This window comes from Phoxinus phoxinus (assembly GCF_949152265.1).
Source record: "Phoxinus phoxinus genome assembly, chromosome: 25".
Classification (NCBI taxonomy): domain Eukaryota; kingdom Metazoa; phylum Chordata; class Actinopteri; order Cypriniformes; family Leuciscidae; genus Phoxinus; species Phoxinus phoxinus.
Window position 1 is genome coordinate 11,691,081 of NC_136900.1, and position 25,631 is coordinate 11,716,711.

The window sequence follows — 25,631 nt, forward strand, 5'->3', positions numbered from 1 at the left end:
AGGAAGTGTTCCATGCACACACTGGCGGGAGTTTCGGTTGTTATTAAACAGGGTGACGGGTTACAGACTGCAAAAGGCAAGAGATATCAAGAAATAAGTCTTTCTGAAAAGGAACATTGATCAACAAATCCTACATAAAATTTGCTTAAACAGGCAGGTGTTTGACACTGTAAAGGTAGACTATTACAGGTAACGTTAATGTTACACTTCACGCGTTTAAACGTTCCGATTTCAATATGTCCGTTTTATTAAATACGAATCTGACAGTTGTTCTGTTTTCTTTGCTTTTTTTCTTATTGACTTTATTTCTAGTATGTTGTCCTAATCCAAATATTGCTTTATGACTTGTTTTTGCTGTGTTAGCCAAAGAGATGATATTATATTGTTATTACTACATTTGTTTACACAACGTAAGTTAGCCTAATAACTTGCATATCTTTATATTTCACACACACACACACAAACTTATCATTTAATCACTCTCGTATTTCTATCCCTCGTAGGCTGATCGTTTTTAGTGGAACACAAAATGAAAAGCATTTTTGCAAACACACAATGGCAGTTCATAGTGATCATGAACTGTCAAGCAAGCTCCAAAAAAGGGCAAAAAGCAGAAATTATTGCAGATCAAATTCTCTTTTTAGGACGTTTCTCTTGTTTTGCACTGCAAGTGTTTATGTGACCTTATACTCACAGGTCTGGGCACATAGATGTCCAAGATGAAGGTTTCTGTGGAAAAGATCATATCGTTATCGGAGAGTGATGGTGTAGATGAGCTACAGAAGCATCTTACTTTGTTGTCCGACGATCAGGTTTGTGTTTCTGTGTGCTGTAGTGTGTATAGGTGAAGTGAGATTGTAATCAATGCAAAACTCTCTAATCATGTCATGTACAAGGCATCACCTTAAAATTATGTGCAGGTGACTTTCAAACGTGCTTTTTTTTTTCTTTTTTTTTCTCTACAGCTCACAACCATCCTTACTAATGGTGCTCTGAAAGGGAAGGATATAGGCGTCCTGATCAAAGCCATATTTAAAGGTAAGTGTTCATTTGATTTCATTTTAAAGTACCAAATATATCTGTAAATAGCGTATTAATACAATGGTATCATTCAGGGTTATTATAGTTGTAACTGAAATAAAATACACCATCACTTATTTCATTTGAACTAGATGCCAATGCAATGTACTTCATGTACTAAAATAAACTAAAACTGAAATAAAAATGAGTATAAAAAAACGAATTCAAAATGTTAATAAAAGCTATAATAATATCTCTCTCAATAACACTAAAAATAACACTGGTATGATCAAAAACTTTTGCTTTCGCATGATGTTGCATCCATGTCTAATAGGTGTAAGTGTTTTAAAACACAAACTAAAAATGACTCTGTGATGCTTCATCAAGTAGCGCTGAATATCAAATTGTGTTTGTGTGTGATGTTAGGTTCACCGGTAAGTGACTCGCATGGTGCTAACCGAAGACTGCTTGTGTACAAGCACTGTATTCCACTGTGTGAATCTGGAGACCTGCAGACAGAAGTGGCCTCAGACATCATTGGGCTTCTAATGTTGGAGGTGAGTTTCTTACCATACCGTTGTACACAAATGAATAGTGACGTAGTGGTTAAAGGTCTATGCTAGTAACAAGTAGGTTGAATTTTCCAAACCGAAAGGGGAGATCCCTAGGACTGAACTTGAAATTAAAGATTCATTTCGTAACTTTTTGTTTAGTTTTAAAAAGTCAATACACCATCAATCCTTCATCCAAAATGTGTTTTTGTCTTACACGGATTCACTATAGTAAGCCCGTTTTACGTGTTTATATTTTAGACTGAGAGATGCTTTTCGCACACGAAATTGTCAACGTATGTCGTATGTCAACGTAACAAGACATAATTGCACAAACCTATTGTGACGTAAATGTGGAGAAATGCGGCTTCTCGAACAAGAAATAATGTAGGGCGAGACTTGATTTTGGACTTTGAGAATTGATTAGATGGTTGTGATTTGCTATTGGTTGATCTCATGTGAGTGACAGGTTGTCCCGCCCTCAAACACATCATCAGAGAAGAGATGACGCTGCAAGAGGGAGGGAGCTATTTTATTTAAAGATTAAAGAGGGCACATGCATTACAAAAAAATTGCACAGATAAATAATTTATAAGAAACTGCAATACTCCATAAAAAGTAAGAATTGTCAATTTTGATTTCATGGTGACTTTAATACTATACCTGTATAATATGGGTTTCTTCTCTGCCATAGACACACAGTCTACCTGGTCACGCTTTAGCCACATTAGCGTCTCTATATGTGGATGCCATCAAAGTGGGTGAGATGAACAGTGGGAGATCGCTGGAACTTTTCCCTACAATCCTAACAGCTCTTGCCGCTACAGAAACATTAGCTTATGGGAAAGGTAAGATGCTATTTGCTAAGCCCAAACTGTACTGTTAAAAAAAGAAGGGAATAACTCTGTACAGTCTGTAGGGTCAAACAACAACAGTTATATCTGGTTAAGTGATGTTAAATAAGTCAATTTGGCTTAAATACTTCTGGAGTAAGGATAAGAAAAAAAAATGTTACTGTCTTTTTAACTTCTCTTTACTTCAGGTGAGCTGAGTGGAGAGGAATACAAGAAACAGCTGATCAACAGTCTTTGCTCTAGCAGGTGAAAACTGAATTTAAGTGCTTTAGTATTGGTTCTCAATAAGTAATCCATAATGATAATCAAAAAATGAAGTGTCAGTGCTATCCAAGTAAAACTAGAACACAAAAGTCAGACAGTGTTCTATCTATAAACTATACTGCACCAACATTTTAGTAACATATCTCCAATTCATGCAGATGGGATCCACAGTGTGTGATACACCTTACGACCATGTTCAGGTATGTTGAAACATTAACTGGCTAGTTATCAACTCTGTGGCTTGAACACACACAAAAAACACCATGTTTTTTTGTGTCAGGGATGTTCCGTTATCTGCTGAGGAGCTTCAGTTTTTGATTGAGAAGATTCTACGGATGTTCCTCAAGTTGGACCTCCAGGAGATTCCTCCTCTGGTCTATCAGCTGCTGCTGCTCTCTGCCAAGGTCTGTTGATAAGTTTTAAAAGTTCTTTAAAACAGTGTGTGTCTATATAGTCAGATTCTTATATTTGTTCATCATCGACAGGGCTGTAAGAAGTTGGTTCTAGAGGGAATCATCAGTTACTTCAAGAAGCAAGACCAACTTCAGAAAGAGGAGCAGAGAAATGCAGAGTGAGTATCCCACTTGCTCAGGTCAGCTGGTTTAATTTAATTGGACGGATCATTTTTATCTATGTATCTGTTAGGAGTGAAGATGTGGGGGTGCAGACCATCCCACAGGATCAGCTGCGACACGTAGAGGGAACCGTCATCCTCCACATAGTCTTTGCCATTCGTCTTGACCATGAGCTCGGCAGGGAGTTTTTTAAAAACCTCAAGGTGAACGTCTGCCAGCCTCACGTATAATCGCACACCTTTCTTTGAGCATCTGTGAGTGCTAGCTTGTTGTCTTCTTCTGTAGGTGGCCCAGAGTGATCCGTTGTGTCCCTTCAGTATCGCTCTGCTGCTCTCTGTGGCTCGTATCCAACGGTATGAGGAGCAGGTACGTCTGGGTTTCATCCTCCTCCTTTAAACCTAGTGAGCTCTCTACTAAGTAGGGATAGGCGATGTAGCTAAAAATGTGGAAATTTTTATGATGTAGTTTGATGATGAAACTCTTCATAAGCTAAACTTAACATTATCGCGATACGCACAATATTCCATCATCTTATATAATAAGAAATTATACTGTTATTTGCGCCAATTTTTTATGTATCACCCAGCACTACTACCAACACAGGAATTTTATGAATCATGTGTGCATTTGAACATCAAAAGCGCCAAAATGCTTTAAAACGTGCCTGTGATGCCCAAAATATGCTGGTTTTACTGACTCGGACCTTTGTCCCACTCTTAATATTACCCATTATGCTTAGGTATTTGAGTTCCTGAAGGGTGCCATCACAAAAAACTTCAAAGATGATCAGATTCAGCACAGCTCGAAGTTTCTGCAGGAACTGCTGCCTCAGTGGAACAGTGTCTCCAACATGATTCTGGACACCGTCAAAAACAGGTCTGGTTAAACAGCAGTGCTTTTTTGTTCCTTTATTTAATGTGTGGTTTTGCTCAGCGTTATGTCTTTATCTGCAGTGTGTTTGGCTGGGATCATGTCACTCAAGGTCTGGTGCAACTGGGATTTATACTTATGGACTCATTTGGGCCTAAAGCTGGAGCATTTGGGAAGGTCACAGAAGGAACATCCACCACTAAAACGCCAAACCAGCAAGCGTGTCGACTCGGTGGACAAGTTCTTCTTGAGAGCTTCAAGGTACAGTGTAGTTGTCAACCGATGGTTTTCCCCTTGTAATACATAAATCATGCTCCAAACATTGCAAATATGTGACAAACTTTGTGGGGGGTTTTTTGTACAGATGCATGAACCAATCAGAGGAGAGATCCTAGAACAAGTTTTGAATCGATTGGTGACTAAAACAGCCTCACCTGTCACCCATTTCATTGGTTAGGAGTGTTTTTTTCTTCTTCAGATTTTTAATTCAAGCTCACTAATGAAGGTTTCATTTATAGCTAAAATTTATCTCTGCCGCAGACCTCCTTTCCAGCATTGTGATGTCTGCTCCCATGATCCTCTTGGAATCTTCCTCTAAGGTCACAGAAACGTTTGACCAGCTCTCGTACTTGCCCCTCAGCACTGTACAGGGGCTCCTCAAAGCTGTGCAGGTAACATCTTCATCCACATGATATTAAAGTGTGTGATGTTGTGTTTGAGCATGAAAAAGGTCTGCAAAATTACAAAGCACAAAGTCACTCCAAAGGGAGTTATTTTCTATATCAGCATCACTGTTTCTGAATTCCCTGAAATTGTCGTCTTGAGTTTTCTTCCAGGAACATAGACATCACAATATTCCTCATTCACATAATTCCCACCTAAGGCATAAGCATGGTGTGTGATACGTTTACTGTTTCTTCTGCTCAGCCCCTGCTCAAAGTGAGCATGTCTATGAAAGATGCCCTGATCCTGGTCCTCCGGAAGGCCATGTTCTCCAGGTAGAGTAAAAAACGGTCCACATCCAAATGTATTTTCTTCTGTGTTGAATGATGACGAATTACTAATGAATCTTTTTCTCTCTGAAGTCATTTAGATGGCCGGAAGTCAGCAGTAGCGGGCTTCCTGTTGCTACTGAAGAACTTTCGTATTCTGGGGAGTTTAGCTTCTAGCCAGGCCAGTCAGGCCATTACAACCAGCCAGGTAAACTATAGACATCTGCTTTCCTCTGCGCGTCTTAACTGTGCGCAATGCAGTTTACATTACATACCAGTTTTTTTCCAGAATACATTTTTCTGCCCTCACCAAGAGCAAAATTTAGCATAAAAACAACAAAATCATAGCCAGTTGAAACAGATTTGATGTTTAATGGAGATGCACAATATATCTGTACCAAATTAGTTATTACCCAATATTAGAAGTTTTTTTATTTATTATTTATAATTTTCATTGTTATTGGAAATTGAACTGGCTTAATTTCCCTATTTTTACATTTTGATTACATTTGCCATTATCTAACACTCACCTAAGTTAATCTTTAAAAACATGAATAATTGAATAATACTGTTAAATGTAATCTTTTGCAAATCTCAAAATGAATATCTATTTTTCAAAGTGTACAAGATGTTGTGATAACTAAATTCACTTTAAATTTGCATTTAAAACAATTGAATTTAGAAGTAAGTAGGGCTGCATGATTAAATCATGAAATGATGTCTTTTTTCAACTACAAAAAAATCTTGAATTCCCCTCAGCAGTGAACTTTCTATTGGTCTACATAATGCTACTACGCTGTTGTGATGTCGCTTTAACACCAGCCAATCCGGTTTAAGAATCCTCTAACCGTGTGACCGTATCGGATTCCCTCTGCAGGTCCATGCAGACGTGCACTCGCGCTATAACACTGCCGCTAATGAAGCCTTCTGCCTGGAGATCCTGAGCAGTCTACGCCGGTGCCTTAACCAGCAGGCTGACGTCCGGCTCATGCTTTATGAGGTCTGTATCTGACCCTCTCATTTCCCCTTAGAAATTAAGAAGTGAACGAATACAGCTGTGATTGATCGATCCTTTCCCATGACTTCTGTGCTGTACTGAAAAAGTGACTTGTTTGATTTTAGGGTTTCCACGATGTCCTTCGTCGTAACTCTCAGCTGTCGAGTTCCATCATGCAGACCCTCCTGTCACAAGTGTGTATCATCCTTTACCAAAACGAGAGCCTATGCCTTCCTGTTCTGACAATGGTACTGATCCAATTATTATTTGTGTTTACCAGTTGAAACGATACTTTGAACCCGAGCAAGATCTGCTTCCGCCCCTGAAGCTGGAGTCGTGTATCAGCGCACATGGAGATCAGGTCTTCCTCCAGGAGCCTCTGGTACTGATGCCATGCCTCAATCGCATCGATGCACTGCACTTGAACATGAACAGGATCAAACTTCAGGTCATGTATGTTTCTCCAGGCGCACCTGCTGTGCTGCACGGTTCACTGCCTGCTGTGGAACCAGAACGTACGGTCAGGTGCCAGTGTGAGCGATGATGAAGATGACGAAGAGCAGGAGGGAGGAGTCCAAAGTGAACTGCATGCTATACTGGAAAGCATAACGAAGCGCATGATTAAAAGCGAACTGGAGGATTTTGAGTTGGTACGCCATAATTCTTACCTTTGCTGGTTGGTAACATCTAAATGCAAATGTTATTTACTTGGATAATACTGTTCCAAAGAAATGTAGTACTTTTATTCAGCAAAAAGTAAATTTATCAAAAGTGACAGTTAAGACATTTATAATGTTAAATAAATTGGTTATTTTGAACTCTAATCATTAAATATTAAAAATTAATTGTGGTTTACACAACATTAAACCAAACAGATGATCATAAAAAAATTTTTTAGAGCTGCAAATCAGCATATTAAAATTATTTCTGAAGGATCATGTGACACTGAAGACTGGAGTAATGATGCTGAAAATTAGTGTTATAACAATTTACATTATTACTGTTTTTACTGTATTTTTGATCAAATAAATGCAGGCTTGATGTGCATAAGAGACCTCTTTTAAAAACATTAAAAAAAAATTGTGATGGTGTACATTTGGTCAAAGTAGGGGCATTACAACTGACCAAACATAATTTTTTGCTTCTCAGGATAAGTGTGCTGAATTTTCAACGAGTTCCAGTGTTGGAATAAAAAACAGCATCTACGCTGTGTTGGTGATGGGACTGAATGAGGTTCTCATGGAGTACAACTTCATCACTGCTAATTACAGGTGTGTGTTTGTGAAAGCGTTGTTTTTCAATACTTTTAAATCAGGCATTAAATGCTAGATGTGTTTAACACATTCTTTGGTGCACATGCTGAGCAGCAAGAACCATTTTGTGGACATTCTGGAGCTGTTCAAGCGCTATCATAAAGTGTCTGAGATCCTGAGGGAGCGGGCAGGGAAGGGACGCCCCACGTCGTCCAGCAAACCCCCCCGCAGCCTGCTGTCTCTAGGCTTCATCTCCACACTGCTCACCGCTCTCTTCAGGTACAGTTTCACTGTGCATGAGGATTTAGTTGCCTTACAATGGCACTCTAAAAATAATAGCATGTACATTACTGTTCAAAAGCGGTATACAATTTTTAAATGTTTTTGAAATAGAAATGATGCATTTTTTTCAGGATTCTTTGATGTCTGTGTCACTTTTGATCAATTTAATGCGCCTTTGCTGAATAAAAGTATTAATTTATTTTAGAGACAGCACTCAGAGCCGCGAGGAGAGCCTGTCTGTGTTGCGTTCCAGTGGAGACTTCCTGCGGTACTGTGTGAGCGTGGCCCTGCAGAAGATCCAGCAGCTGGAGGACACCGGACACACAGACGGACCGGAGGGACAGAGCCCTGACAAGACCTTCCACCACCTCTGTGACATCACCAGGTCTCGGCTTTTTCACATTTCATTATGTAAACATCTGGACTTCAATTGAACAAACCCCAAAAAAGAAACATTTGTTAAAGTTGGCATGAAACGGGTGTTGTGATATGGTTGTGTGTTTGTGGTTTGCTATTGGTTGATCTCATGTGGGTGACAGGTTGTCCTTCCCTCACGCCGCTAAACACATCATCAGAGTAGAGATGACGCTGCAAGAGGGAGGGGAAATTATTTGGATTAAAGATTTAAAATCTTTATTTTTTTTTTAAAAGGACTTTAAAACCCTCATAAAAGCGTAATGTTTTTAGATTTACTTAGGGGTACAGTGATTGAAAGATGCTGCATTTCTTAATTTCCGGTTTCCCTTCATGCAGTGTGCTAATGTGGCGCTATACTAATGTGCCGTCCACCGTGGAGGATGCTGGGAAGAAGGAGAAGGGCCAGAGTGTGTCATTATTATGTCTGGAGGGTCTGCTGCGAGTCTTCACCACAGTGATACAGCGATACCCAACACGCATGAGCAGTTTCCTGTCTTCTCTCGGTGGGCGTCTTAGCATTCCTGTGACTTCGAAATAATAGTTTTCTATGTTAATGGTGTTTTAATGAAACACAATCTGTATTAAAGATGTTTCAGGGGAAGCAGAGGGAGAGGGCGAGGGGTCTGATCTGACGGCGCAAACGGCTTTCTATATCCGCCAGTTTCAGGTACCAGCTTCATTTTCAAACCCAGAATGACCATAATGTTCAGTTTCCTCTGCTCGGAGTTGGAGACAAAACGCACACCAGTAAGTGTTGTAAGTTGATCTTATGTGTCCAGCGAGCGCTGATGAACCAGCTCAGCGGGGGAGAGGAGGAGTTCAACAGTAAAGAAGCTCAGTTATTGGTCAGCATCCTCAGCGTTTTGTCACGACAGCTCGACCCTTCCTCTCAGCAGGTAACTCTTTTAAAACACTCATGTTGTTGCAGTGTTGGCTGTCAGGAATCTTAATACGTCGTCTTTTTGTTTTTATGTGCAGTTTACGCAAATGCTCACATGGACTGTAAAAATTTGCAAGGAAACCAACTTCGGTGAGCGATTCCTGTATAAAGATTAAACATTTACTAGGGGGTGCTGGGATGTTTTCACAATGCTGCTTAATTTTGTAACTAACCCTGTTCTCTCTTTCAGAGGACATCTCTCTGACGAAGGGCTTGCTGTCCCTGCTGTTCAACCTGCATGTCCTGCATAAAAGCCCAGTGTCTCTGCTCTGGGAGATGTGCCAGGACATACACAGCCAGCTGGGAGACATCGACCAGGTACTGTGGCCTCTTCCAAAAACGAATGAAATCTCTCAAGTGTGCTCAGGTCTCCTCAAGGCAGTAAAATTGTGTTCATAAACCCCCCAAAAGTGCAAAAAACAACTGGAGACTTTACATTTGATTGTACAGCACTAGAATAGTAATTTCTGTTTCTGATCAGGACGTAGAGGTGGAGAAACAATCTCATTTTGCCATCATTAGCATGAAAACAGCTGCATCCACCACGGTAAGAACGGACACACTTCAGAAACAAATGTTTAAATCTTCATACCTGTTAAAAGAGCGCAGCGTCTGCCTCTCTTCCTTTCCAGCTTCTAGTCCTGTCTCAGGTTGGAAAGGTGTTGGATGAAGTAGACTGGTTGATCGCCAAGAAGAAAGGCCAGATCAGCTCCGACAGAACAATTTCAGGTAAAAAGCACCATAAATCTCATAAGGTGTCCAGTATTTTTCCTGGAAGGCTTCCAACACACCTGTCTAGATGTTAATAAGAATCCTGAAGACCTTGAATAGCTCAGTCAGGTGTGTTTAATTAGGATTATAGCCATCCAGGACCAGGATTGGATTTCCCTAATTTAGGACAGGGGTGTTGGGCCACTGTTCAGAGTTTAGCGTCATCTTATCTCAACAAACCTGCTTGGAAGTTTCTAGTATGCCTCGTAAGACAGTTGCTGAATTTGGAATAGCATACTACCCTTACTATCTCTGCCATATAACGTTTTAGTAACAGTAGTATGCTAGGACATGTTTTGAATTCAGCACTTGACCAGCTGGTTCAGGTGTGTTTAATTGGGGTGGAGCTAAACTCTCCAGACGCAGGATTGGACACCACTGATCTAGGATAAAGAGCATCATGGAAATGTCCTGTGTGCATTAGGAAATACCCAGCAGCCACTGGGCCAGCAAGACCCGATCGAGAAGGCCGTCACAGTTCAGTTAGGCACGCTGTTAACGGCTCTGCATGAGCTGGTTCAGACCGCTCTGCCCACGGGACCCTGTACGGACACCGTAATGAGAGAGCTCAGTCGAACCTACAGCTTCCTCACTACACTTACCAAATATGTGAGTCTCATCCTGATTTACGACTGTAATATGATTCATAATCGCAGATTCAGGCTTTTTGATTTGCTCTATATGGTTTTACAGATGTAAAAGTGCTGCACATAAAATTAAAGTTGTCAATCTTTTTTTTTTTTTTTTTTTTTCAGTATATTCAGCTGTGTGCGACCCAACCTGGCCAGTTCCCTGCACGTTTGGAGAAACTGGTAAGGTTTTTCTAATTCTTTAGAGTAGAGAAGGTGGCAAGAAATTAACTATTTAAGTGTGGTATTTAAATGATTGTTATTACTTACATGTCATATGATAATGATAGTGTTTAAATCCTGAAGCTGATTTCCAGTAGATTAAACTACTGAGACTAGTTACTGATATGATATTAAGAAATGTTTCTTGAGTGGCAAATCAGCATATTAAAATTATTTCTAAAGGATCATGTGACACTGAAGGCTGGTGTAATTCAGCTTTGCCATCACAGGAAAAAATTACATTTTAAATTGTAATAGATTTCACAATATTACTGTTTTTAATGGTATTTTTGAAATACCATTAATGCAGTTTAGGTGAGCAAAAGACACTTTTCAGATACATTAAAAATCTTACCAAACACATTGACATTTAATGCCAGTTAGTTACAACATTTATCTTGAAATGATGTCAAATGTAATCTCTCTCAACATTTATTCAAACCTTTTAACCATTTCATACCAAAGGAACCATAATTTTGTCCAAACAGCCAAGTACATTCAGAATCTTTAACACAAAACTAAGGGTGTATTCACACCAGGAAAGTCCGATAGTTCACTTGCTTTGGTCCGGACCAAATAATTTGTTTTGTTTTTTTGTCTGGTACGGTTCGCTTTCACACTGCTCTTTTTGCAAGTGAACCAAAATGTGTAAACAAAACCACACGTGTGCTAAGGTCGTCCATTCATTGGACAAGGATTCTCAAGTAGAGAAATCAGGAAGTGCAAAAAAAAAAGGCTCGGAGATATAAAAAAAAAAAAAAAAAAAAAAAAAAAAAAAATTGGAGATATTTCGTACTGCAATATTAGTTCTTTTACTGTTTTTGTGTTATTCTCTACAAACGCAATATGAAGAAACTAATGAGTATCATATGACACAATATCATCTATACAATGTCATAATTCGGATTTTGAGAAGACGATCTCATGCTCTCATGTGCGCCTACCATGGGATGCTGACAGTGGGTATAAAGTATAAAGTTTAGATTCATAGAGAGGGACTATGTTCACACATTCAAATAATGAGATTCTTATTGTATATAGGCTACTGCTAACAAGTGCTGTCAACGTTAACGCTTGTGATTAAGTTTGACCAGTTTAACGTAAATTAACGCAGCACCCCCCCACACCCACCATCCATGTATTGTAACTATCGTTACATTATATTCTCGCTCGTATTCATGCAAATGCTTTTAAAGCATTTATGCGCGATTAGACTAAAGAGAACGCTCTGTATGTGAATGTCCTGATGCGCACACACTCATTCATTCATTCCATTCCAATGATCAGTGTTGTGCCAGTTCATACTTAAAAAGAACTATAGCTCAAAGTTCAGTTCACACAGATGATAATGAACTAGTTCATGTTCATAGTTCTTTTTTTTTTTTTTAAATAAGTTCACGTTCATTTGTTAAATTATTTTAACAAAGATGTAGGCTATTAATCCGGTGACGCGTGAATTGATTTTTATTAATAAACAAGTGTTTTCTCTAAAAGTGTCGACTCGGCTGCAAAGATGAAGTTGACGATCGCCATCTCCGTGTGAACGCGCTTATAGAGAGAAATGCACATAAATAAGCCTAATAATGGATTACATAATCAGAGAGTAGCCTTTTTCGTTTTGAATTATTTCGTTTAAAGACATTTCAAGCTTTGTGTATTTGGTGTATTTGTCATGTCTGTGTGAGGCATACACTGAGTTTCGTTAAGTTAGGATGTGCTCTAGTTCACGTGCGCAAGTGAGCGCGCGGGCGCCTCCGTTATATTTGTTTCGTCGGTCTATTCATTAAATACAGGCAATTGGTTGATGAAAAATGTATTCAAATTAAGATACAATTTATACAAAACGAAATTCACTTTAAAGAAAGGCTTTCTATAACAACTTCAACTTCAACGGTCAAAATCATGTCTGACCCGCTCCATGTCTCATATTGCGCATCCTATCTTACTCGGTCGTGCTGTTCACTTTTCATAAATCAACATAAATGGGAAAAAAATAACATTATAATATTTTAACAAATATGAAACGCGCTTTTTTAATGGCTACAACAGTAGGCTATAGTAGGCCTACATATCCTACTCTCTATTTGTACAAATTTCTGCACATTAATTTAATTCTAAATTTTGCACACACAAGTTGAAAGGCATTTGTTTAAATCAAGTTCACGGATAATTGTGCGTGCATTTATAAGCCTAATCATAATGATACTAAAATCCTAACAAATAGGCTGCTATGTACAAAAAATCAGATGAGTTCTCTCGAAAAATCTCTCGTTCACGTTCATTGTATGAAAAGTGATTCGTTCAGTTCAGCGTTCGGCGAAAATATGAACGCGTTCAGTGAACGTCGTTCATTGAACGCGTTCATGCACAACACTGCCAATGATGCACACACGACGCGCAGAAAGACGCGCAACAGTATCGTGTGGACAGACAGCGCGCCGGAATGGAATTCTCTTTCGCACTTGAACGAACAATATTGGGTCGATATTGATATTGGGCCGATATTGGGTCGGTTCATGTTCACATCGTAAACGAACCGTACCAGAGTTCGTTTGGAACCGTACCGAGACCACCTCTTCAGCTGGGTCTCGGTTCGATTGTTTGGTCCGCACCAGAGTTCGATTGCTGTATTCACACCTGCCCAAAAGGTCCGCACCAAGGGGGGAAACGAACTAGAGTTCGATTCAATCGAACCAAACAAGGCAGGTGTGAATACACCCTAAAACACAGTATATTAAAATGAATATTCAAGGCATTTCTTGTAGATCCAGATCAACCTAAATGACATCCTTAAATTATGTAATTTAACATCTCACAAACATTTCTTGTGTTCAGGTGAAGCTGTCAGGGTCTCATCTCACTCCCCAGTGTTACTGTTTCATCACATATGTACAGGTATGAGCCCATTTTCTTTCAGTTTGGTGTTTTCTAACCTTTACAACAGTGTCTTAACACATTTTTAAATGTTGTCTCGCGCAGAGTGGAGAACTGACGGCTGGAGGCCCGGAAAAGTTGAAGAAGAAGAAAAAAGAAGACGATGCAGTTGCAGCTGCTTCAGTGAGAACCATTTCAATTCAATACCTGAGACTGAAAAATATATGAATTGTTTTATTGAAAATATTTTGGTAACAAATTTAGGCCCTCGGAGTGCACTTGAAATCGTTTTTTTGTGCATCTGATGTGATTTCTAGGCTAAAGTTCTTCGTGAGACTAAAGCCATCCCGAACCTCATTTTCAACATTGAACAGTATGAGAAGTTTCTCATTCTTCTCTCCAAGAAATCCAAGGTAAAGTCTCTTAGGTCTTTGCCCAGATGCACAGCATATATACAACAACAAATGTAACAAAAACCTCTGAAACATTTCGGCACATCTGTGAATGTCTTTACACAGGTCAATCTGATGCAGTACATGAAGCTGAGCACTTCCAGAGACTTCAGAATCAACACTGCCACGCTGGAAGCTGCACTGCAGGAACAGGCGCAGGACACAAGCCAACAGGTGTGTCTGTTTAAACATGATCATTCTCAGAAAGAGCTCTGGGATTGCTTTCTTTATCTTCAATGGTGTCTTTCTTTCCTTAGACTGAAGTCTCTCAGCCTTTGGAGGAAAATCAAGCACCAAAGAAAAAGAGGAGGAAGCAATGAAAAAAATCTTCACGTCCTTGTTTTGCACTTTTTTTCACCCTTATTCATAGGAGAACACCCTTTTTTGAGTTCGTATTAGGGACGGCCATTTACGTGTTGAGACAGTTCACATGACCTGCGTTTATTCTTTCATGACAGATATTACTTTAACCTTGTAGCTTGTCGTTTTCCTTTGGCCAAAGACCCTTTGGTGATTTCTATAATCTGATAAATGTCCAACGCCTCACCTGTTGATATAAAAGCATGATCAACTTTATTCACGGTAGCACATCGACAATATTTAAAGAATACCTGCCTTACTCTTACTTAATACATTGTGCTCTTACAAGTTTTTTAGACTTAATGAGTTATTGATGTTCACAAAATGCTGCTCTAATATTAATAAACAAATGTCTACATGTGATCTGGTGAATTTCTTAAGGAACCATCCAGCCAAAAATAGATGGGCATTTTGTTTCCAACGTGCGCTGGAAGCGGTAGACCAATCACGACAGACCGGGCCATCTGACCAATCAGAGCAGAGTAGGCTCTCAGAAAGGAGGGGATGAGGATAATTTATCGAACCATTTCAGACTATGAGAAAAGAGCTGATGCTGCAATGTATATTATAAGAAAATGTAAGTGTTTTTAATACTTTGATGCATGTATAACTAATGTAGGAGACCTTCAAAACAGAATTAGGAACCTTTAAAATAGCATAATAGGGGGACTTTAAGGGTGAGTTTTACCTTGGGGTAAACCGTATCTCCGCTCCACTCCTGTGGGATTGGATGGAGTCACGCAGTCCATGGTCACCTCCTTCCGTAAGCACTTATCAATGTCCACTGCACTGAAGAAAGCCACTGACTGCGGCAGATCCATCATTCCCAGTTTATAGGCAAACATGCTCCTGAGAATGGACAGAAATATTCAAGCATGCACTTCACAGGGTAATGCCACAAGTAACAGGAATCAAAGGTTGGTCTTCACCTGGTGAGCAGGTTGGTGATCTGTAGGGCAAGTGCAGCTCTGTAGCGATCTTCACTCGTCACTAGATAACGCACTTCGTCATGAATACTGATGCAGAAGCGCCCGTCAATGTCGTGCTCCTCGAACAGCCAGCGCATGGCCACCAGCATCAGATGGAGATAGTCCACCGCTGAGCTCTGAACCACCCAGTTCACTCTGCTGGTAATGAACTAAAGCACAATAGAACTGTCATGGATTAAATGGAGATTAAATTAATAAAACTATGGTTAATGTGAACAATTAAAAGATAAACAATACTTATATTGTCTTAAAAATAATGTATTTTTACATTATCAAATTACTTTAGTGTGATGTTGCTGCTTGAGCACGAAAAAGGACTGCAAAGTCACCAAAGTTATTCTTTATATCAATAAACACTTTCTGAACTCCCTGAAATGCCTCGATTGCAGTCTTTTAAATCATTTCCACCCAAGACATACGCGAAAAAGGGGGCGAGGCCTGGCTGAGTTAGTAGTGTGTTGAAACTCGCAGTTATGATAAGGGGCGTGACATTTCCCAAACATGTTCGAAGTGATTGACCAATCACAACACACTGGTCTAGCCGACCAATCAGAGCACATTGTGCTTTTCGTAAGGAGGGGCTTCATATAGACCAGAACTAAACGGCGTGGCACTGACTGACTGGGAAGAGGTACTGCAACAATGTAAAATATGTGAAAAATAAAGTTAAAATTCAAGCATGATAAAAGGTCCCCTTTAAAAACAGTTGATTTACAACATTAATTTACATACTGCATCATTTGTGCCATATCCCTCTTCTTGGAAAAAAACGGTATGCATCACAGTAATGGTTCCCAGTTCATTTTGAATTACACATTAGCGTTAAAAGATTTAAAAGGCAACAGTCAGGTTCCAGAAGTTAAAATATCCCTTTTTTCCTTAGGGAAATTGAATAAAACTTTTAAATATAGCATTCCTGTGAGGTTGGTAATCGATGGTATATTCTGTTGAAGCCATCAGCCCACATTATTTCAACTTTACTTTTTTAAATGATCGTATTAAACAGCACAATTCCCGGTGAAAAACTACATTACCCAGGATTCTGCAGATAACTCACCAATTTTACATTATATAAAGTTTATGTCACTGGCTGCATGCAGTTAGAAACATCCGTTTAGAGGTATAAATGCTACAAGATTGCTGAAATAATGAATAATAGAATTTCTTGAAGCAAAAAAACCCTTAAAGGAACTTAAGTGTCCCCTCACCTCATCCTGAACAGCAGAAGGTTCCAGAGCTCTGGATATCCTGCAGCCCAGTACAGGAGTGGCTGGTTCCTCGGAGTGGGCGATACTTTCCAGCTTATTGAACATCTCTGATTCTGTCCCGCCAGTCCACACGCGCTTCCCTGTGAGATTCCACTTCCTCTTGCTCCCCCTGGTGGTACTTCAAGGATCAAAACAAAAGTATAACATGCAGATTTGTCCAATATAAGACTTTCATAAAATGGCTTGCGTGGCAGCCGGGGTAGTCAGCTGACCTTTGAGATGCCAGTTTTGAGATTTTACGCAAATCCTGGAGTGAGACGGTGCCATCCTCAGCTCTTTCCACCTTTACATCCAACTTCTTTACCAACCATTCCCCTTCCTCAGACAGGTGATATCTGCACATATTAAAAAAATATATATATCGTATTCTATTATTTTAAAAGCACCAAATAAAAACTTTTAAATAATATTTTAAACAATACAATCAGAATGTAACACAATTTAATATACTGTATAATATTACTTATAATATTTTAAATAATTAATAATTGAATAGTATTTCATATTAAATATACTTTTTAAAGTTATTTTAATAATGTAATATAAATCAATTGTATGTTTTACTTTAAAAGCAAAAAGTAAAACATGTACATTTATTTATTTTTTATTATTCTTTTCAGAACTTTCAGTAAATGTGCCAGAGTTATTTTTCATCTGTAGTCCCGGAGAGAATATATGATAACAAAAAACATAGCATACAGTCAATTAAACCATAAATTAGGTTGTATTAACCTACCTGCGCAGTCCTTTGGTAAATGCGTACATCTGCCGAGCTTTACTGGCTGCTTCCTGTTGGCTCAGTTGGTGATTGAACTGCAAGAGCAGTCGCTCGGCAAACGGCTGGCCGGCCCCGTAAATCCGCCCGTAGTTGAAGACCTTGGCGTGTTCACGACTGATGCCCACAGAATCTGCTGTGCGGCTGTGCAGGTCCGTGCCCTGACTTTTCTTTCCCTGGAGCGTCATCCATCCAAACGCTGTGCATCCTGGAAACCAGAGATTAAGAATGACCAAAGGGGTGTAGTTTGTTCCATCAGAAGCATCATGGAATTTGCCTCTTGCAATCTAATGGATAGGAAACAGCATCTGGAATACCATGCATTCCTGCAAAGTGTGCTTCGCCCACCATGGCAGCGATCCACAGCTCTTGAGAATCCACATCTGCTCCCACCAGGTGATAACCAGGAGGCACCTGCACCATGGCCTTCAGCTCACTGCCGACACGGTCTTTCTGCAAACAAACACAAACTGCTCAGCTTTAATGCCATTTCACTGTCAGAATTATGGAAGCCCATTTCCACACACAAAAAAATAATACCTTAGTAAATCATGATTATAATGTGGAAAAAATAAATAGAAATTCTCAACCCAACTAAAACAAATTTTATAAAGCAGTTTCAAAACCATACAAAAGTACCAAAGTGCTGTAGATAAATAGCTTAAAACTCTAACAATCAAAGAAACGTAAAATAACACCAATAAATCACTCAAATAATGAGATAAGTAATAATTATGACATGTTGACAAAAAGTCTAAATTATGAAGTTTTTTGGGAAAAGTAGAAATTATGAGATATTACATCATAATGTAGAAATTGACAAAAGTATGACATGCTAACTCGTAATGAGATGAAACATCAAAAGTTGGAATTATGGCAAAGTTTTTGTCATAATTCTGACATTTTGTCATAACTGACTGACAATTATTTGGTTAAAAAAGAAACAGTAATTTTGAAAAACATTAAATTTGAACTCTTTTGAATACATTTTAAAATGTAATTTAGTCCTGTAATCTGAATTTCTTGATCCAACATTTATTTGAAATAAAACTTTTTTGTAACACCATAAATGTCATTACTGTCGCTTTAGATTATTTTAATGCAACCTTTTTGAATAAAAGTTTTAATTTCTGCCTTTTTTTTAAAATCTTGGTTATATTATTAAGTGGCAAAAACAGTTTTCAGCATTGACAATAAGAAATGTTCCCTGAGCAGAAAAAGACTGGAGTAACGATGCTGAAAATTCAGCTTTGTTATTTTAAAGTGTAATAATATTTCCCAATTTTACTGTTTTTACTGTATTTGTACCAATCTTTTTGACTAGTAGTGTATATAAAAAAAATAGTTAATTAATGGAAATTGATGATCTTCATTAATTGTGAATTGTCCTTTTTATCGGAGCAAGCGAGCACTGCACTCCGCTGTAGTTTTGGTACCCGAGCATTGCTTGCGGTCAGCCACGTGGGCTCTACAGCCCTGCGAGTGACCGTTCCAGCTGGGATGACCTGCGGTAAAATGGCACCATATTTCCCTTCCTCATCATAGTCATGATGTCTGATGAAGGAGCAAAGAGAACGTCAGACAAGTTGCAATGTTTGTATTCATATGAAGAAGACACTAGAAGACGCTGTTAACTTACAGCCTGACGGTGCGCGGCAGTTCTGCCCGGCGGAGCCACACTACCATTTGAGAGCTGAAAAGAGAGACAAAATAAGAAGAAATATCAGCTGTAAGCACAATCTAGACATTCAAAACATTTATGAAAGTCTCAAACCTGATGCGTTTTTGGGCATTTCTCCAGAAGGACATCATCTTGTTGATCTCTAGCGCCCGTGTGGCGTTGGTGCCTTCACGTCCTGCTTGAAGCGTACCGCTCTCCATTTTGGACAGGAAGTCTTTTGAGAATGGACTGCCCACTTTGTTCTCATTTCCGTCCTGTGATTTTAAACAATTTGAGTCTAAAGCTTCAATGACTGCATTGTACGAAGTGGACAGAAACACAGTCCTGTACCTTATGAGGCAGTTTGAAGAACCAGCAGCCAGCGATGTTGACATCATTGCATGGTCCATTTCCGTGGTGATAGGGGCACTCGCCGGTCCCGTTTTTGCTTAATGATATTAGTTTTTTCTAATGAGCAAATAAAGGTAATATTACAAAAAAAAAGTGGTTCATTCTATAAAAACTTTTGCAAAACATCTGAATGTTTAATTAATATTTTAAATAACAATAATAATTTATTACTATTTAATATATCATATAATTTGAATAATATTTTAATCTTAGTCTTAAATGTATTTAATTTTAGAAATATAAAAATGTATTACTTAAAAATATTAAATTCTACAGAATATATCAGATACTATTAAGTTATCTAATATTAATTTAATTTTTAACTATTTTCTATTTAACTATTTATATTAAATTATGAAAAAATATTACAAATATAAATAAATATTAGTTAAAAATATAATTAATATTAAATGATATACTAGATAGTATTAAATTATATCTTATCATATTTTTTGATAATACTTAAAACATATATATTTAATTTAAATGTAATACTATTCAATATATCATGTAATATTAATAAAAAAAAAAAAAAAATGTAATAATTTTTTTTTTTTTTTTTTATAAAAACACAATTTTTTTTCTTTCTTGGTTATCATAAGGTTTAAATGGAGCAAACCTTGATCCTCTTGGATGGGCCTTCTGTACTCAGCACTTCATCATCAAACACCTCCAGTCGACTCACTTCTTCCACCTACACATGTGACAAAAACATGCAGATACTTTCTCAGAAAACACCAGCCCTAAATACCCAGTTTAGTAACACACCAGAGCTCTAACCTTCTGCCACACAGCACTGTCCGTCAACATGAGGTCATCAGAAAGTGTGCTGTCCAGATACTGGGGCTGCTCCTTCCCTTTCCGCTCACAATACTCCTTATAGATGCTCTCAATTGCCCTGGAAACCAAGTTTTAGGAAAGATGCTGTCAAGCCACAGTATATTTTCCCTAATAAACACATTATCCTCACTTTATTTTACCTGTATGGACATACAGGTCCTTCACTATCCTCTGAGATGTCCAGGTTATCTCTGCGGCCTGGTACCAGGTAACCCCAGCCGTGCTGGTCGGTGTAGTGCAGGGGGAAGCCGTCCCACGTGAGGCCCATCAGCTTGGGTGTGATCCTCATCTGCAGACTGATGAGACTGGCTCCAGGAGACCAGTCCTCGGCCTCAGACATCTTCACACACAGCTTACGGTACCAGCTGACCATAAACAATACAAAATGTGCACACATGCAATGTGGAACCCTGTGTTATTTTACCCAGATGGGATAGCGTGGGGCGGCACTCACCTGGGATGGGCCGGTAAGTGCTGTCTCCTCTTTGGCAGAGAGCTGACGGTCTCCTTCAGTCTCTGTAAAAGCTCTCTGCTGGGGTGTGGACCAGCCTCATCTTCTTCTGGAGGAGGACCTGGGTCTGGAACAGAGGGTTAATAATGGTATTGTTCCTCTTATCCTGATTCAGAGGTTCTGCACGATTTTATCAATTAAAGGTGCAGTAAGCAATTTCTGAGATAATGTAACCCTTAAATGCATGAATGTTTGCCAATCATTATTACATATTTGTGTCTTTAGCGACCCGGGTCTATATGTAACATGAATGGATCTCTACCTGTTTGCGATGATATAAAACTCTCCTGATATTAGAGTACCAATTACAGAAGAACAAAATAAAGCATATTTTGTTGTATAGAGGAAAAGGTCAGACGAATATAATTGGAAGAACAAGGGTTAAAAAAGTGACAGTAAACACATTTATGTTTTAAAAGATTCGATTTCAAATAATTTTTTTAACTTCCTATTCATCAAAGAATTCTGCAAAAATGTATCAGGGTTTCCACAAAAATATTAAGCAGCACAACTGATTAATAATAATGAGAGGCACCAAATCAGCATATTACAATGATTTCTGAAGGATCATGTGACACTGAAGACTGGAGTAATGATGCTGAATATTCAGCTTTGATCACAGGAAAAAATTACATACTAAAATATATTCAAATAGAGAACTGTTATTATTACTGTTTTTTTCTGTATTTTTTGGTCAAATAAATGCAGCTTTGGTGATCAGAAGAGACTTCTTTCAAAAACATTTTTTTAAATCTTACCGACCCCAAACTTTTAAACTTTAGTGTATTTAATGAAAAATATTGTTTCAAGCCAGCTACTGCAAAATCAGAACCAAATGCGTTCAAAATGTTCAAGCAATGATAGATCCTCATAATGCAAGATCAAATGTGCAATGATATATCTTCATAATGCAAGATCAAATGTGCAAATGAAAAGCCCTTACCCTCGTCCCAGTTTTTGGGTATATTTCCGTTGGCTGCTGCTGTTGCCTCAGCCTCCAGTTTGGCTTTCTTCTTGCTTACAGTTATTTTCTTCTGCTTGAAGTCCTGAACGTCCCACTCCAAGTCCCACAGCCAGGGATCATCTTTGTACCTGAACAGCAAACCACACCAATAATCACTAAATATTGGATTATTGTGCACTAAAACTGTAAGCATAATCTATTTTACACTAGTCCAATTATAAGTAAGCAAATAAAAAACTGAATGATCTGTAAAAGCAGACATTTTTCCTTAAAGGGTCAGGAAACCCTAAACCAAATGTCCTAAATGTGTATATTGTGTTACGTGTCATGGTAAATTGCAGCGTCGCGTGCATTTGTAGGAAGCTTTGATCCTTTCAACTCAATGAGAACGAAATAAAACTGTATGAATGGAAGCTGTTGTTGCCGTGTTGTCGGTCTCCCATCTTCCCCCTCCACTCAACAGCTTACCATGTCAACTTATGTAGCATTTTTCAAAACTGTGCTGAGAACTGGTCCAAAAACAGGGGGTTTCATGAACCTTTAAGGGACTCTAATGGATATTATGAAAGAAAGAGGCAAACTATTGCATGTTTACCGATCATCCTCCAATAACTTGCAGGCATCGTCAGCCAAAATCATCAATGATTTCTTCATCTCTCTCTGCAGCTCATCATAAGTGGCCTGAGCATCTTCCAGGTACCGCCCCCAGTTCTGATTGACAGGAAGGTAGCACACGCCCATTTCTAGCATACCCGCAAGTGTCACTGGGTGAGGACACCTAAAAAAAATGCAGATTTGACAAGAGTGACGGGTCACTTAAACAATAATATGTCACAATGATAAGCTGGGGGCGGGTTTATGTAAATGAAGTGTCATACCTCTCCATAAAGAGAGGCAGCTGCTCTGTGAAGACCTCGTGTGTGGCTAAAACATCAAGAGCACAGTACCGCATCAGCTCCTAAAGCGGCAAATAAACAGATTTCGGACGCAGCCTTAGTGTTTACATCTGAGAAACCCGCGGTTTGGTAAATTTAAGAAACATGCTCGAAGTGAAGCGGTTAACCAATCACAACACACTGGTCCAGCTGACCAATCAGAGTACATTGTGCTTTTCAGAAGAAGGGGCTTCATAGAGACAGAGCGTTACTGACAGCATGAAACATTCAAGCATGAGAACCTATTCTTGGCACAATATGGCCTCTTTAAACGTCCTGCTCACCTGAAAATTGGTCCTAACATCAGACATGCTGCCCTTCACGAACACATCCCTTGGTTCTTTCTTCAGCCGTTCTCCTCCCACGTAGAGAGCGTGAACATCAGCAAGGTTATTAATACTACTGATATCAACCCATTCCCATGAGCCAATCTGCATGAGGAAATGCATACAATGTAGTACTGTCTGCTAAAGCACTGTAAACTGACAACAGCTGCGAGGTTTGCACAAACCATCGGGCCCTCAGGGCGACGGCCGAGGCGCTTCATGTGCTCCTTCACTTCCTGTAGGCCTTTTCTCTTGCCGTGCTTGCTGGCCATCCAGAGCGAGCGCTGGAATCCCGTCAGCCCTGAGATTGCCATGTGGAGACTCATCGTGTCCAGGAAACGCATCTTGGAGCCCTGCACAGACCAACCCAAAAGCACATCAGAATCATATTTTTCATCAGCCGATATTAGAGATTATGTTTAATTTATCAGTATCAGATAATATTGGATATTTAATTGTGCGTGTAAATCATGCATATTTATATTCCTCTCAATTTTACTTATGATCTTTAGCCAATCTAATTAATTACATATAACAGTATTTATTCATATTCAGAATTAGCTTTTATTTATATTTCCAGATATAATTTCAGTTAGTTTCATTTTTAGTCATTTTGTTATGTGCTTTTGTCTTTCATATTTTATTTTGTCATTCAATTCTTTCTTTTTTTTAGCTTCAGCACTGATTTTTAATAGATTTAATTTGATTAATTTTCATTTAACAGCACTGCAAGGATTCCTAAACTTTTTTTGTCAGCCAAACCTTTTTTTTACATAAAATATTTTCTTGAAGTACCACCTGAGATTTTAAGTTAATATTTCAAACACATCGGCATGTTCAAGGTCCTCTGATGCTGGTCACATGACGTGCAGATAAACAGATAAAATATTTCAAGTGATTTATTATGATCATTTTATTTTTAAATGATTCATTGATTCATTTGATTAAATTAATGATTAGCTTTCTATCAACTCCAGTAGACCAATTGGGAAAGCCTGCTGTACAGTATAGGCTAATGTTCTTAGCATTTTAGATTTTACAGTTTTAGTTTTCATTTCTTAATAATTTAAGACCAAATAATGTAGAATTGTAATATCCTCACACCCTTAGAATCAACAGAAAAAGGAAGAAACATCTAAAATCAGACTCAAATGAGTCCGAAATGACCTCACCTTCAGTAAGTACTGTTCTTTAATGTGTGTCCGATCAAAGCTCACATTGTGTCCAACCACGAGCCTCTCCTGCCACTCACCGCCCCGCGGCTGGCTGGAGTTAGTGGGGGTCTCCAGCGGGATGAGATCAGCCAGCGTCAGATCACTAGACCAGGTGTATCTGTCCTCTACGAGCCTCTTACTGCACCACGAGTACCTGAAACACCAAATAAAAAAGGTTTTCTGGAATCAGTGGTGAAATGATAGGTCAATACTGACCTGTTACGGTAAATAACCCTCACCAGGCAGTTGGGGAAACCGCCACGGCCAACGTAGGACAGTGTCCCTCCGCCATGCAGACTTCCACATCAAACACAATAGCATTCTCATCTGGGAAATTCACCCTGTGTTGCTCTCCACCCTCCCCATACCGAGTCCAGCCCACTTCCCAAGCCCATTCCTTGGGCATCCCTGGAAGCAGTGCTCCCTGAAGCTGGCTGGCCGCATCAAGGTATGGAAGGCTCTGCTTTTGGGCAAGTAATCGGAAATGTTCGTCAATGTCATTGCCGTATATTTCAGGTAATTTGAGTTCTACGTCAGGTAACAGGTCTGTTTCTTTCCCCCAGAGTTCATGTTGCTCCAAGTGTCTTATACTGCGTTCAACATCCTCGTCCACGTACACCTGCGTCCGGCTCTGGAATATCTGCTCCTGCAGGTTCCTGGAGAGCATCTGGATGTTGAGGGGGTTCAGACGGGTTTGGTCTGAGCCCTGCTGGGATTCGGGCTTCACTGAGGTGGAGCACCTCCTTAACCAAACTGCAGGTTGTACGGCGGTCTGCCACCGGCGACATATCAGACGGAGCGTCATATTAGGGCCTTGGATGAAACATATAATGAAAAACAAACACAGAAATAACAACAAATAACAATGTCAAAGAAATTAGTCTTTTTAATTTGAAAAAAATTTTTATTTTATTTTTATAAATGTAATATATAAATGTAAATTAATACTACATCTACATTTTTAAATTTAATTTGTTTTTATTATACAATATTGTTATTATTATTATTGCTTTCATTATGAATAATGGTTTATTATTATTTTCCTGAGCTAAAATTTAAAGTACAATACAAAGTACAATTTAAAGGGGCTACAATGAGAAGTTCGGTTTTATTTAACGTTACTGCAGACATAAATTCGAGGACAAGTATTTTAAATAGTTTGATTAAGCATGTTTCTTATTTTTATTTAATCAGATAAGTTAATTCACAAACTCAACTTTCACATTGACAACCATACTTCAGAATAACGTTACCTGATTAACCACCGTTGGATAGATATGCCGCTGGCTGGTCGTCCATGCTACTGTACTTGCAACCCGCTTTCTTTATAGTAATGTAAACATTTTGCTTCCACATGCAGCAACTGACCCTAAACAGAAACATTCGGATGCACCACACACACACACTACAGCGTT

General features: G+C 38.9%; 2 protein-coding genes across 6 annotated transcripts; one reads left to right on the forward strand and one right to left on the reverse strand.

The window, feature by feature from the left end:
* Nucleotides 1-14,683, forward strand: fanci (FA complementation group I; the record flags this gene model as incomplete). 5 transcript variants are annotated; one of them, XM_079602842.1, is made up of 38 exons in its annotated part: nucleotides 1-153; nucleotides 697-812; nucleotides 966-1,038; nucleotides 1,447-1,577; nucleotides 2,266-2,419; nucleotides 2,614-2,671; nucleotides 2,848-2,889; nucleotides 2,970-3,093; nucleotides 3,175-3,260; nucleotides 3,335-3,467; nucleotides 3,550-3,630; nucleotides 4,004-4,140; nucleotides 4,218-4,395; nucleotides 4,499-4,586; nucleotides 4,675-4,805; nucleotides 5,062-5,132; nucleotides 5,220-5,334; nucleotides 6,004-6,126; nucleotides 6,249-6,317; nucleotides 6,404-6,505; nucleotides 6,591-6,773; nucleotides 7,273-7,394; nucleotides 7,491-7,655; nucleotides 7,864-8,043; nucleotides 8,412-8,578; nucleotides 8,663-8,742; nucleotides 8,855-8,971; nucleotides 9,054-9,105; nucleotides 9,206-9,333; nucleotides 9,497-9,562; nucleotides 9,648-9,744; nucleotides 10,211-10,395; nucleotides 10,542-10,598; nucleotides 13,473-13,532; nucleotides 13,617-13,694; nucleotides 13,829-13,924; nucleotides 14,030-14,137; nucleotides 14,221-14,683. In XM_079602842.1, the coding sequence occupies exons 2-38, from the start codon at nucleotides 711-713 to the stop codon at nucleotides 14,281-14,283; spliced, it is 4,002 nt and encodes a 1,333-aa protein (XP_079458968.1). In that variant the 5' UTR covers nucleotides 1-153; nucleotides 697-710. The 5 variants fall into 5 exon arrangements, with proteins under 5 accessions (XP_079458968.1, XP_079458965.1, XP_079458969.1 ...); XM_079602843.1 differs by having other exon boundaries at nucleotides 13-189; nucleotides 14,221-14,682; XM_079602839.1 differs by having other exon boundaries at nucleotides 14,030-14,362.
* polg (polymerase (DNA directed), gamma) lies at nucleotides 14,430-25,631 on the reverse strand (the record flags this gene model as incomplete). Its single annotated transcript, XM_079602844.1, is given in 24 exon segments — nucleotides 14,430-14,456; nucleotides 14,458-14,510; nucleotides 15,012-15,172; nucleotides 15,253-15,461; nucleotides 16,521-16,698; nucleotides 16,793-16,915; nucleotides 17,317-17,563; nucleotides 17,673-17,808; nucleotides 18,792-18,909; nucleotides 18,995-19,048; nucleotides 19,130-19,290; nucleotides 19,367-19,483; nucleotides 20,046-20,120; nucleotides 20,207-20,324; nucleotides 20,407-20,631; nucleotides 20,721-20,844; nucleotides 21,721-21,869; nucleotides 22,337-22,519; nucleotides 22,620-22,699; nucleotides 22,961-23,107; nucleotides 23,188-23,355; nucleotides 24,175-24,370; nucleotides 24,456-25,029; nucleotides 25,470-25,631. Coding segments are annotated over 23 exon segments (3,615 nt in total). The 5' UTR covers nucleotides 25,022-25,029; nucleotides 25,470-25,631.